This window comes from Dendrobates tinctorius, unplaced genomic scaffold (assembly GCF_039654945.1).
Source record: "Dendrobates tinctorius isolate UK_male_01 unplaced genomic scaffold, ASM3965494v1 ptg000059l, whole genome shotgun sequence".
Classification (NCBI taxonomy): Eukaryota; Metazoa; Chordata; class Amphibia; order Anura; family Dendrobatidae; genus Dendrobates; species Dendrobates tinctorius.
Genome location: NW_027361727.1, coordinates 1,595,001 through 1,609,193, shown reverse-complemented (window position 1 = coordinate 1,609,193; position 14,193 = coordinate 1,595,001). Strand labels below are relative to the sequence as shown.

General features: G+C 44.4%; 1 protein-coding gene across 2 annotated transcripts in view; it reads left to right on the top strand.

Moving 5' to 3' along the window:
• Positions 1-12,802: 12,802 nt before the first annotated feature.
• Positions 12,803-14,193, top strand: part of SLC17A6 (solute carrier family 17 member 6) — a 60,874-nt gene continuing 59,483 nt past the window's right edge. Inside the window, exons 1-4 of one of the 2 annotated variants that reach the window (XM_073578294.1) lie at positions 12,803-12,879; positions 13,315-13,521; positions 13,648-13,757; positions 13,855-14,060. In XM_073578294.1, coding sequence (XP_073434395.1) covers positions 13,975-14,060 — 86 coding nt within the window. In that variant the 5' untranslated portion in view covers positions 12,803-12,879; positions 13,315-13,521; positions 13,648-13,757; positions 13,855-13,974. Of the gene's footprint in view, positions 12,880-13,314; positions 13,758-13,854; positions 14,061-14,193 lie in introns of both variants that reach the window. The other variant, XM_073578293.1, reaches the window with a different exon arrangement.

Genomic DNA, 14,193 nt, shown 5'->3' with positions numbered 1-14,193 from the left:
GATGTTACTGTAGGGGCTAATTAAAGAATATTGTTTTTGTGGATACTGTTTTCAGTGTGGGGGAGGAGAGGTCCTGCTACTGTGCAGGGTGACACGGTCGCTTTTTTTTCATCTGGCTTAGTATAGAGGTTTAGAAATGTGCTCTAGATAACTGTTATTTCCTTCAGAGACGAGTCCTGGCTGGAATAAGTGATGGTGGTCTGAACTGGATGAAGACGAAAAACAAAGATAAAGAGACTTCAATTAGAGACGTAACTGATGAGTCAGTGTGTTACTTCTACACTTACACTATACAGAGCTCCTGTGTATAATGTTACTAGTGATCACTACACGGACAGTGTATACCAAGTACAGAGCTCCTGTGTATAATGGCACTAGTATTGTGGGGTTTTTTATTAATAAGTATTGTAGTATTTGGTCACTGTGTGGTGGTAATATGTGATCAGGCTATGGTGTGGCAGTATTTGTTCCTTGTATGTGCTATTTGGTCGCTATGTGGTGGTAATTTGTGGTCAGGTCATAGCGTGTTGGTATTTGTTCCTTGTATGTGGTATTATTGGTCTACATGTGGTGGTAATATGTGGTCTGGTCATGGTGTGATGGTATTTGTTCCTTGTATGTGCTAGTATTCGGTCAATAAGTGGTGGTAATATCGTCTCTGGTCATGGTGTGGTAGTATTTGTCCCTTGTATGCAATATTCTTGGTCATTTTAAAAACTGAAAAATAAATATACCTAAAATTGTATTGGATATTTTAACAAATGTTTAATAAGTTATAGTAGAGTAGGGCCCGACCAGAGGAGTCTACCTAGTCGTGATGGCGGATTAAAAAAATCTATTGGCCAAAACAAAAGCTGCTGGCTATATATGTGGCGATGGGAACTGTTAATGTGTGATTGGTGAGGATGTGGTGCAGAAGTGGAGTTTTTTCAAGAGCGGGTGGGATTGTGGAAGGTTTGAGGGGTGGAGGCGGGACTTGGGTGGAGCCTGGGCGGAGTTTCAAGGGGGCCCCACAAATTTTCCAGTATGGGGCCCCCGAAATTCCTACTGGAAGCCCTGTGTGTACAACCCCACCCACACCGCTAATTGGACGCTTCCTGTATACAATGTGCATAGGCAGAAACCTGCCAATCAGTGGTGGGGGTGTGTATGGATTAAATTGCAGCAAGTTTACTAGCTCTCTAGAGATAATCTCCTGCTGCTAAAACAGTGATTTTATCAAAACTACAGCAAGTATCCCAATAAGTGACACTTCTGTGGAATTGGGGTCTCTGCCCCTACATTATGCTGCTCTCATGTTAGGTGGCAAAAATCTGGTGACAAATTCCCTTTAAGGCTATGTGCCCACGTTGCGTGTTAAAACGCACACCAAAAACCGGACTCCTTCCCAGAAATCGCGCGGTTTCACCGCGATTATGATCGCGATTTTGCCGCGATTTTCGTGTGCGATATTCAAGCACTTTCCAAGAGATTTGAAGCATCGCTTGGAAAGTGATTGACAGGTTGGTCACACTCGTCAAACATAGTGTTTGACAAGTGTGACCAGGTTTTTACTATTGAGGCCGCCTATGCGACCGGGCATCAGTGTTCCCAGTAATGCCTTGCGAGACCTGTGATGACGTAGTTTCGCGTTGCTATAGCGATCTCGCGAGACTACGTCATCACAGGGCCTTGCCGCAAGGCATTACTGGGAACGCTTAGGCCGGGAATGCAGCGCGGGACGCCGGAAGGTAAATATACCGATTTTACAGGGGAATGGTACCCAGGGCCTGGAGGACAGTCTCCTCTCCTCCACACTGTGGGTACCAACCGCACATGAGATGCTTAACTTCCAGCATGGTGGGCATAGCCACATGCGGGAAGTAAGCGATTCTCATGCATTCCTATGGGTGCGGAATCGCGGCAATTCTTTGCGATTCCGCACAAAAGAATGAGCATGCTGCAATTTTTTCCGCGATGCGATTCCGCCGCGGAAAAAAGCGCAGCATTAGCACAGCATGTGCGGAATGCCATAGGAATGCATGGGGGGCGTTCTGTACACGATTTTTAAACGTTTTCGCTGCGTTTTCGTGCAGAAAATCGCGGCAAAAACGCTTAAAAATCGCTACGTGGGCACACAGCCTAAAGGTTTATATCAGGTTCTTTTGTTACATCTATTTTGTTTTCATTTGGGCAAGGTGCTTTGTTTAAAAAAAAAAAAAAAAAATCTGAATGGCCTTTATGCAATGATACATTCTCCTTCATTGGCCGCTGCAGAGAAAATGCCTGTTATCTTTATCCAAATCCTTGATGGGAATGCAAGAATTAGCCCTTCAAGATAATTGAAATGGTAAATTCTTTCTTGAGGAGGCTGTAACCATTGGGAATCTCTGCAAAAGAACAATATTTAATCCAGTAATAGTTGGTCTAATGATACCTAAGTCTCCACTCCTGAGGAATTCTTAGAGTAATTCTACTGAATGTAAAAAGGGGGAAATCTGGCACTTCTTCTGGGAAACCTCCTAATGAGACACAGGACATACACTGCAGATACAGGGGACACAGGACATACGCTGCAGATACAGGGGACACAGGACATACACTGCAGATATAGGGGACACAGGACATACGCTGCAGATATAGGGGACACAGGACATACGCTGCAGATATAGGGGACAGGACATACGCTGCTGATACAGGACATACGCTGCAGATACAGGGGCCACAAGACATATGCTGCAGATACAGGGGCCACAAGACATATGCTGCAGATACAGGGGACACAGGACATACGCTGCAGATACAGGGGACACAGGACATACGCTGCAGATACAGGGGACACAGGACATACGCTGCAGATACAGGGGACACAGGACATACGCTGCAGATACAGGGGACACAGGACATACGCTGCAGATACAGGGGACACAGGACATACGCTGCAGATACAGGGGACACAGGACATACGCTGCAGATACAGGGGACACAGGACATACGCTGCAGATACAGGGGACACAGGACATACGCTGCAGATACAGGGGACACAGGACATACGCTGCAGATATAGGGGACACAGGACATACGCTGCAGATATAGGGGACACAGGACATACGCTGCAGATACAGGGGACACAGGACATACGCTGCAGATATAGGGGACATGATACAGGACATACGCTGCAGATACAGGACATACGCTGCAGATACAGGGGACACAGGACATACGCTGCAGATATAGGGGACAGGACATACGCTGCTGATACAGGACATACGCTGCAGATACAGGGGCCACAAGACATGCTGCAGATACAGGGGACACAGGACATACGCTGCAGATACAGGGGACACAGGACATACGCTGCAGATACAGGGGACACAGGACATACGCTGCAGATACAGGGGACACAGGACATACGCTGCAGATACAGGGGACACAGGACATACGCTGCAGATACAGGGGACACAGGACATACGCTGCAGATATAGGGGACACAGGACATACGCTGCAGATATAGGGGACACAGGACATACGCTGCAGATACAGGGGACACAGGACATACGCTGCAGATACAGGGGACACAGGACATACGCTGCAGATACAGGGGACACAGGACATACGCTGCAGATACAGGGGACACAGGACATACGCTGCAGATACAGGGGACACAGGACATACGCTGCAGATACAGGGGACATGATACAGGACATACGCTGCAGATACAGGTGACACAGGACATACGCTGCAGATATAGGGGACATGATACAGGACATACGCTGCAGATACAGGTGACACAGGACATACGCTGCAGATACAGGACATACGCTGCAGATACAGGACATACGCTGCAGATACAGGGGACACAGGACATACGCTGCAGATATAGGGGACATGATACAGGACATACGCTGCAGATACAGGTGACACAGGACATACGCTGCAGATATAGGGGACATGATACAGGACATACGCTGCAGATACAGGTGACACAGGACATACGCTGCAGATACAGGACATACGCTGCAGATACAGGGGATACAGGACATACGCTGCAGATACAGGGGACACAGGACATACGCTGCAGATATAGGGGACATGATACAGGACATACGCTGCAGATACAGGGGACACAGGACATACGCTGCAGATATAGGGGACAGGACATACGCTGCTGATACAGGACATACGCTGCAGATACAGGGGCCACAAGACATGCTGCAGATACAGGGGACACAGGACATACGCTGCAGATACAGGGGACACAGGACATACGCTGCAGATACAGGGGACACAGGACATACGCTGCAGATACAGGGGACACAGGACATACGATGCAGATACAGGGGACACAGGACATACGCTGCAGATACAGGGGACACAGGACATACGCTGCAGATACAGGGGACACAGGACATACGCTGCAGATACAGGGGACACAGGACATATGTGGCGCCCCTGAGGGTTCAGTCACCACAGAGGTGTACTGCACCTCCTGAGGTGTGGTACCCCACTATCCAGGTAAGGTGGAGACACCTGACCACACTCCAACACCTGCATCTCACATAACATAGTAGTGCTGCAAAGCACCTTTGGTGGCTCCCTGCTTGGAACACAAGAGTGCTGGGAGGTGGGTGGAGCTTAGACTTCATAAGAGAGGGGAGAATGTTAGGACTAGGTCAGTCTGTGAGGGAAGATCCCCTGAGAGGGATGGAGTGAAGGAAGTGCTGCAGCAGACTCCTGTGACCTGGAGCTGCTGGCACAGGAAAGAGCCATAGAAAGCCTGATTCTTCAGAAGGAAGATAGTTTAGTATGGAACATAATCGGAAGAAGAGAACTAAGGACTAGGGTCAGAGCAGAGCCCTTCCTCAAGTTGGAAGTGCATGGCCGGGGTCCGGTCCCCGAGGTTGTATGGATACTGATGGTCCTGCAGCAGACACCGGAGGAATAGAGGTTGTCACCACTTTATTCCCACCTAAGACTTGGCACAACAGCAACGTGGGTGAGCCAGGACATGATAGCAAGGAGTCCCTGAAGCAGGCTACAGCTATCTGCCGTACAAGTAGAGTTCTAAGTAACATCAAGAAGGAGGAACTTGAGTTTAATACGCAACTACAAGTACTTCAGATTAGGCGCTAGTGTGGAGACGTTCAGAGAAGGCACATATTGGAGCAGTGCTGGAAAGGTGTACTTTACCTTGCCTGGGAGTTGGCTTGAACCCCTGACCTGGAGGACACAGCATCGAAGTGGGCACCTGTATGCGCAACAGACTGTGAGTAAAGCTTTTTTGACTACATGCCCTTGTGTTCTCCACTTATTCTTGCACCCGGCCCTGCTACATCTGCTTCTTTAAATCATCTCCCCACTTGCCAACCTCATCTACACTGCCCTGGGACTACAGCTCCACCTGTGGGGAGCTTCAACATCATTGCTGCACCACACCATCTGTCCCAGAGAAGCAACCCTGCAGCACTGGTCAAACTGACCAGAAACCACAGGTGGCGTCACGAATCATCTCAATAACTTTATCCCCATCACTCTACCCCTTTTACATTGACCGCCTGAGGCCACGGACCGGGTCACTGCCACTGTGACATCTCCCATTGAAGTCAACAGGCCCGGTACCGAGTACCCCACGGCCTCTGGGAGCGAGTCAAATATGCTGCAGAAACAAGGGACACAGGACATACGTTGCAGATACAAGGGACACAGGACATACGTTGCAGATACAAGGGACACAGGACATAGCTGCAGATACAAGGGACACAGGACATACGCTGCAGGCGCGGGGGACTCAGGACATACGCTGCAGATACAGGGGACACGGCATACGCTGCAGATACAAGGGACACAGGACATACGCTGCAGATACAAGGGACACAGGACATACGCTGCAGGCACGGGGGACACAGGACATACGCTGCAGATACAGGGGACACAGGACATATGCTGCAGACACGAGACACAGGACACGCTGCAGGGGACACGGGACATATGCTGCAGATACAAGGGACACAGGACATATGCTACAGATACAAGGGATATAGGACATATGCTGCAGATACAGGGGACACAGGACACACTGCAGATATAGGGGACACAGGACACACTGCAGACACAGAACATACACATTTTCTACATTTCAAGTTAGAGTAATTCTTTGAATCCTTCACCATTTGCTACTTTTTAGCTTTGATCCGGAAGGGCTGAGCTGTGACCAATGACTCCAGGTTAGTTGCTCTGTCTATTGGAGTCAGAGAGAGTCTGAAATCTACTCTGTCTCAAAAGCTCGGGCTGTCTCTATGCTTTACACTGCAGGTTTGTATATAAACATTCTTCAGGAAACCTGAGTGTTCATTTTGTTAACTAAAAATGCATAATCATTTTAACCTACAAGTAAGTATATCACCAGCGTGAAAGGGAAGAATCTCGGATACCGGTGCCAGGTCTGTGGCGAGTCCACCCCACTTTGCCTCCTTATGTCCCTGTACTTTTTGAGCCTTCTCAGAGGACAGCTGTGATGTTTGCACTAGTTCTCTTCGGATTTATAGCACTCTAAAGGGAAGGGTCAGACGGACGTATAAATTGGACATAGTTCGGAAAGCAATGCTCGGACTAGCTGACAAAAATACGAATAGGAACTAGGAAAAGAAAAAGTGCAATAGGGTCTTATCCAAAGACAATGGGGTGTCAGGAAAAGGGGGAGATACTCACCTTACTGAGTTGCTAGATAGCAGCTCACAAATGGCATGTAGCAGCTACTGCACAGATATCGGTCGCGAGGACGACCACAGTTTTAAAAGAAAAACAAACGGATGTATCACTTATGTGCTGCTGAGATGGAATATCCTTTAGAATAAAAACATTTATTAGAACAGGTTAAAAGTCAACGCGTTTCGAGGTCACGCAGGACCTCTTCATTAGGACAAACCTTTACGGACTGGCCGGTGGCTCTCCCTATCTGAGCGTGACAGGTTCATGTATTTCTATGCAGCTATCACTCTCGGGTTGGAAGAGCCGTTGGCCAGTCTGTGCACTGCTTTCTAAACTCTGTCTGACAGCCGTCTGACCCTTCACCTATCACACTGATCCCTGGAATCCCCACTTCTGCTTCTTCTCCTTTCTGACAATTTGCAGCTTAAAATTAGCAGAAGCTGCAGCTGCATCCCCCTCCTCCCCTCCCTGTCTATCAACCCCTTTCTGACATATGACGTACTATCCCCTCCATGTGACCTGGGACTTAATTCCCAAGGACGGGATAGTACGTCATAGCAATCAGCGGGGGGAGCGCCGCTGATTGCGGCCGGGTGTCAGCTAATTACCACAGCTGACACCCAGCACTGTGTCAGGGGCGGTCACGGACCGCCCCCGGTACATTAACCCCTGGCATACTGCCATCAAATCTGATCGCAGTGTACGGAGGATCAGGGAAGCATCGGCAGGGAGGGGGCTCCCTCCGTGCTTTCCTGAGACCCCCACAGCAGCACGATGTGCAGCGCTGCTGCATGGGCCTCCTTCCCTGCAGGTCCCTGGATCCAATATGGCGGCGGGAACCTTCAGGGGCCTGCAGGGAGCCGGCATGAGGAAGCCTGTGAAGCGCCTGTGTTAGATCGCTGATCTATCACAGCTTTATGATGTGTCAGATCAGCGATATGACACATGACAGTGATGTCCCCCCCTAGGACAATGTAATAAAGTTAAAAAAAAAGTGTAAAAATAATTTATAAAAAATCGCTAAATAAAAAAAAAATTCCCTAATTCATTTTTTGTAAATAAAAAAACAAACAATAGAAGTACACATTTAGTATCGCCGCGTCCGTAACGACCCGCCCTATAAAACTGTCCCATTAGTTAACCCCTTTATTGAACCCCTTAAATAAAAATAAAAAACAAAGCAAAAAATAATGCTTTATTATCATACCGCCGAACAAAAAGTGCAATAACGCGCGATCAAAAAGGCGCATATAAATATCCATGGTACCGCTGAAAATGTCATCTTGTCCTGCAAAAAATGAGCCACCACACAGCGTCATCCGCGAAAAAATAAAAAAGTTATAGCTCGCAGAATAAAGCGATGCAAAAATAATAATTTTTTATATAAAATTGTTTTCATTGCATAAAAGCGCCAAAACATAAACAAACGACATAAATGAGGTATCGCTGTAACCGTACTGACCCGAAGAATAAAACCGCTTTATCAATTTTACTGGACGCGGAACGGTGTAAACGCACTCCCCCAAAAGAAATTCATCAAATGCTGGTTTTTGTTCTTTCTGCATCCCAAAAGTCGGAATAAAAAGCGATCAAAAAATGTCACGTGCCGGAAAATGATACCAATAAAAACGTCAACTCGTCCCGCAAAAAATAAGACCTCACATGACTCGGTGGGTCAAAATACGGAAAAATTATAGCTCTCAATATGTGGTGATGCAAAAACTATTTTTACAATAAAAAGCGTCTTTTAGCGTGCGACAGCCGCCAAACATAAAAACCGCCATAAATAGTAAATCAAACCCCCCGTTATCACCCCCTTAGTTAGGGAAAAATAATAAAATTAAAAAAAAGTATTTATTTCCTTTTTCCCATTAGAGTTAGGGGTGTGTTGGCGTTAGGTTTGGAGTTAGAATTGGGGGTTTCCACTGTTTGGGCACATCAGGTGCTCTCCAAATGCAACATGGCGTCTGATCTCAATTCCAGCCAATTCTGCAATGAAAAAGTCAAACGGTGCTCCTTCCCTTCCAAGCTCTGCCATGCGCCCAAAAAGTGGTTTACCCCCACATATGGGGTATCGGCCTACTCAGGACAAATTGTACAACAACTTTTGGGGTCCAATTTCTCCTGTTACCCTTGGGAAAATAAAAAAAAGGGGACTAAATGATCATGTTTGTGGAAAAAATTACTTTTTTATTTTCACGCCCTAGCATTATAAACTTCTGTGAAGCACTTGGGGGTTTAAAGTGCTCACCACACATCTAGATAAGTTCCTTAGGGGGTCTAGTTTCCAAAATGGGGTCACTTGTGGGGGGTTTCCACAGTTTGGCTCATCAGGGCCTCTCAAAATGCAACCTGACACCCGCAGACCATTCCATCAAAGTCTGCATTCCAAAACATCACTACTTCCCTTCCGAGCCCCGACGTGTGCCCATACAGTAGTTTTCTCCCACATATGGGATATCCGCGTACTCAGGACAAATTGGACAACAACGTTTGGGGTCCAATTTCTCCTCTTACCCTTGGGGAAAAAAAAATTGGGGACTAAAAGATCATGTTTGTGGAAAAAATGATTTTTTATTTTCACGCCCGGGCGTTATAAACTTCTGTGAAGCACTTGGGGGTTCAAAGTTCTCACCACACATCTAGATAAGTTCCTTGGGTTTAGTTTCCAAAATGGGGTCATTTGTGGGGGTTTCCACTGTTTAGGCAATTCAGGGGCTTTCCAAACGCGACATGGCGTCCGATCTCAATTCCAGCCAAAAAAGTCAAATGGCGCTGCTTCCCTTCCAAGCTCTGCCATGCACCCAAATAGTGGTTTACCCCCATATATGGGGTATCAGCGTACTCAGGACAAATTGCACAATATCTTTTGGGGTCCTGTTACCCTTGGGAAAATAAAAATTGTGGGTGAAAAGATCACTTTTGTGGAAAAAATGATTTTTTTAATTTTACGGCTGTACGTTATAAACTTCTGTGAAGCCCTTGGGAAAATAAAAAAAAAAGGGGACTAAATGATCATGTTTGTGGAAAAAATTATTTTTTTTATTTTCACGCCCTAGCATTATAAACTTCTGTGAAGCACTTGGGGGTTTAAAGTGCTCACCACACATCTAGATAAGTTCCTTGGGGGGTCTAGTTTCCAAAATGGGGTCACTTGTGGGGGGTTTCCACTGTTTAGGTACATCAGGGACTCTCCAAACGTGACATGGCGTCCGATCTGAATTCCAGCCAATTTTGCAGTGAAAGTCAAACGGCGCTCCTTCCCTTCTGAGCTCTGCCATGCGCCGAAACAGTGGTTCCCCCCCACATATCAGGTATCAGCGTACTCAGGACAAATTGCACAATAACTTTTGCAGTCCAATTTCTCCTGTTACCCTTGGGAAAATAAAAAAAATTGAACCTGAAGTAATTTTTCTTGTGGAAAAAAAGGTAAATGTTCATTTGATTTTAAACATTCAAAAAATTCCTGTGAAGCACCTGAAGGGTTAATAAACTTCTTGAATGTGGTTTTGAGCACCTTGAGGGGTGCAGTTTTTAGAATGGTGTCACTTTTGGGTATTTTCTATGATCTAGACTCCTCAAAATGGCTTCAAATGTGATGTGATCCCTAAAAATAAAATGGTGTTGTAAAAATGAGAAATCGCTGGTCAACTTTTAACCCTTATAACGTCCTAACAAAATAAAATTTTGGTTCCCAACTTGTGCTGATGTAAAGTAAACATGTGGGAAATGTTATTAAGTTTTTTGTGCACCATATCTCTGTGATTTAAGAGCATAAAAATTCAAAGTTGGAAAATTGCAAAATTTTCAAAATTTTCGCCAAATTTCCATTTTTTCCACAAATAAACGCAAGTTATATGAATGAAATTTTACCACTATCATGAAGTGCAATATGTCACGAGAAAACAACGTCAGAATCACCGGGATCCATGGAAGCGTTCCAGAGTTATTACCTCATAAAGGGACAGTGGTCAGAATTGTAAAAATTGGCCCGGTCATGAACGTGCAAACCATCCTTGGGGGTAAAGGGGTTAATCACTTTATTACTGCAAACAGACTAAAGACCAAACATTAATATACATTAATAAACTGATTAAATTTGCTGATGACACAAAGCTAGGAGGGATAGCTAATACTAGAGAAGAGAAAGAGAGGATTTACAAAGATATAAATAAACTGGAGCAGTGGGCAGCAACTAACAGAATGGTTTTTAACAGGGAAAAATGCAAAGTACTACATCTGGGCAATAAAAATGAAAAAAGCATATACAGAATGGGAGGAATAGGGCTAAGCAACAGCACATGTGAAAAAGACTTGGGTATACTAATAGATCACACACTGAATATGAGTCAACAGTGTGATGCAGCAGCAAAAAAGGCAAATGCAATTCTAGGATGTATTAGCAGAAGCATATACAGTCTAGATCACGTGAAGTCATTATTTCCCTCTACTCCTCTTTGGTCAGACCTCATCTGGAATACTGTGTCCAGTTTTGGGCACCACATTTTAAAAAAGACATCAACAAAATGGAGCAAGTTAAGAAAAGAGCGACCAGAATGGTGACCGGTCTGCAAACCCTGTCTTATGAGGAAAGGTTGCAGGATTTGGGAATGTTTAGTTTGCAAAAGAGAAGACTGAGAGGAGACTTAATAGCTGTCTACAAATATCTAAAGGGCTGTCACATTGTAGAAGGATCAACTTTATTCTCATTTGCACGAGGAAAGACTAGAAGCAATGGGATGAAACTGAATGGGAGGAGACACAGATTAGATATTAGAAAAAACTTTTTGACAGAGTGATCAATGAGTGGAACAGGCTGCCACGAGAAGTGGTGAGTTCTCCTTCAATGGAAGTCTTCAAAGAGAGGCTGGACATACATCTGACTGGGATGATTTAGAGAATCCTGCTTTGAGCAGGGGGTTGGACCAGATGGCCCAGGAGGTCCCTTCCAACTCTACGATTCATGATTCTATAGCCATTTTATTCTGTCATTGATGGAGCCGAATTAGGGTTTTGATTTTGTTTTTGAATTGCAGTTTTGAATGCCCACATTCACTTTACCTTATAATGTGCTATTTAAAAAACGGTTAGTGTTGCCATCTTCTCAGACCTGTAAGTTTTACATTTTTCCGTCGCCGGAGCTATACGGCAGGAGAGGGGGACTTGTTTTGGAGGTTTTTAATCTGTCAGTTTTATTGATTTGTGAGTTTTAAGGGGCTTCACACATAGCGATATCACTAGCAATATCGCTAAAGCGTCACCGATTTTGTGACGTAGCAGCGATATTGCTAGCGATCTCGCTATATGTGATACTTACCTCCGACCGGCTCCTCCGCTGATTATCGCTGATTGTGCGAGAACGTCCTGGGCCATTTCTCGTCGGCGGCTTCTTGCTGGCACCGACGAGCGATGCATGGACGCGGGCGGAGGACGTCATCATCGCCGCGTCTGACAGGTAAGTAACAACCGCCGATCGCTGCTGCATTGCTGGTGACATCTGCCTGTTTGGCAGCTCAAAAGCGACCATTTAGCGATGCACCAGTGATCCTGACCGGGTCATATCATTGTGGGGGTTGCTGGTGCATCGCTAAATGTAAAGGGGCCCTTAGTGTCTACTTTCTTCCTAAACAGTGCCACCTCTGTCCACAGGTCGTTTGTAGTAATGCAACTTGACCACATTAACTTAAAAAGAGCTGAGCTACAATACCACAGATAACCTGTGGATGTTGTGTGGTGCTGTTTCTGGAAGAAAGCAGCCAAGTTTCTTAATCTGGGTAAGGGAAGCGACCATAAATTATTGGTGGCTAAAAGTTGCCAGAAATTGAATAACTAGAGCTACAAACCCAATAGTGTTTACCAACCAACTAAATTAATATGTATACCGTAAGGTGCAGTTTACAAATTGTGCCCGCAATGTTCATGGTAGGTGGAATTCCTTTCATTTAACCCCTTAATTTCTGAAAAATTCCATTGGTGGCTGCAATGTTTCTATTTGCACACCAGAGGGCATCCTTGTACAGGATTAGAAATATAGATTTAAAAAAAAAAAAAAAAAATCCCAGAATTGGTTACTGATTGTTAACAAAAAAAAAAATATCTGCGATGGGTGTAAAACATCTGTCATTGATATCCCTGATAGTCCTACACTACAGATTGTAGCTAATCATCAAACCAAAACCGTTCCAATGAGATGTTAGTAATTTTATTTTTTTTTTGCTAGAACTGTTTTTCTCCCATCGGCTATAAAATATTAATAAATACAAGATTAAAGAAATGTAAAAATAAAATCTTACTTGTTGTATTAACCCATTCAATTAAAGAGGGAATGTCAGCGACATGTGACCTATATTGCAATGGTATAAACATGTCGTAAATAACCAAATCTATTATTTTATTACATTGTTTGTGTTGATAATATTAACACTTATTAAAGAAAGTGTTAAACAAATTTTTTAAAAAAATGATGTTTTTTTTTTGTTAATTTGGAAAAATAACGATGATCGGAATAAACAAGGAGAAGTTTGACTCCTGGTTTATTTATAAAAAAAAATTAAAAAAAAAGTAAGGATTTTCCATTCTGTGAGAACCTGGGTTGAAATGATGACATCTTCTCTCTGGTTTCCATAGCATCCACACTGGTGAGACATAGAATGAATTCTGCACAGGGCGATCCGCCCAATTCCCTTGGAAAGTTAGCGGTGGCGGCGTGAAGAGGCTCTTCCTTTCGACTGGACCTGTCCATGGTGCTGAAAGGAGTTAAGGGACAGCCAACCTGAGATTCTAATTGTTTGCCATGGTCAAAGGGACTCGAGTGGACAGTGCAATATTTTCCTGGTGAAATTCTTTTGCAATTTATCCTCTAAAATAAATGCCATTTTTGCAATACTGGGCTTTTTTTACTTTGGACGTCAATTTTGGTTTATGGTGAAATGCGACATCCTCTTCAACTTTGCATTCCAGCTGCTGAGAACCCACAGTCTATGGAGGCGACGGTGATGTAAAATGGATTTTTAAGCCGCCAGAGGTCCAAATGCTGCTCTGCTCCAACCATGAAACTGCCTTCACTTACAGTAAGAGGAAGCTCCCCAGCCAGGAACACTTTGTAAGCCTCCTTCTCTATCTGTAGGCGAAGCCATCACTTTTGTTTTTGTTTTGTTTTTTTTGTAGGATTAGGTTTGGAATATTTTGGATCCTGGGAATCTATACTAGCACTATGAGAAGTTGCCATTCTTTGCATTGTACAATTTAGCCAGAGAACAAGCAACAACCACCACACCTGAAGCAATAATGGATACAATAAAACAAAGGGTCTTAGCACCTGGAAAAGAAGGGCTGAAGAATTTTGCAGGAAAATCCCTGGGTCAGCTACACAGGTATCAACATTTTGAATGAAAAAAAAAAAAAAAAAATATATATATATATATATATATATATATATATATATATATATATATATATCCATTAAAGTTTATTTACAATCTTTTGAATTTTAGGAATGGAACTGTG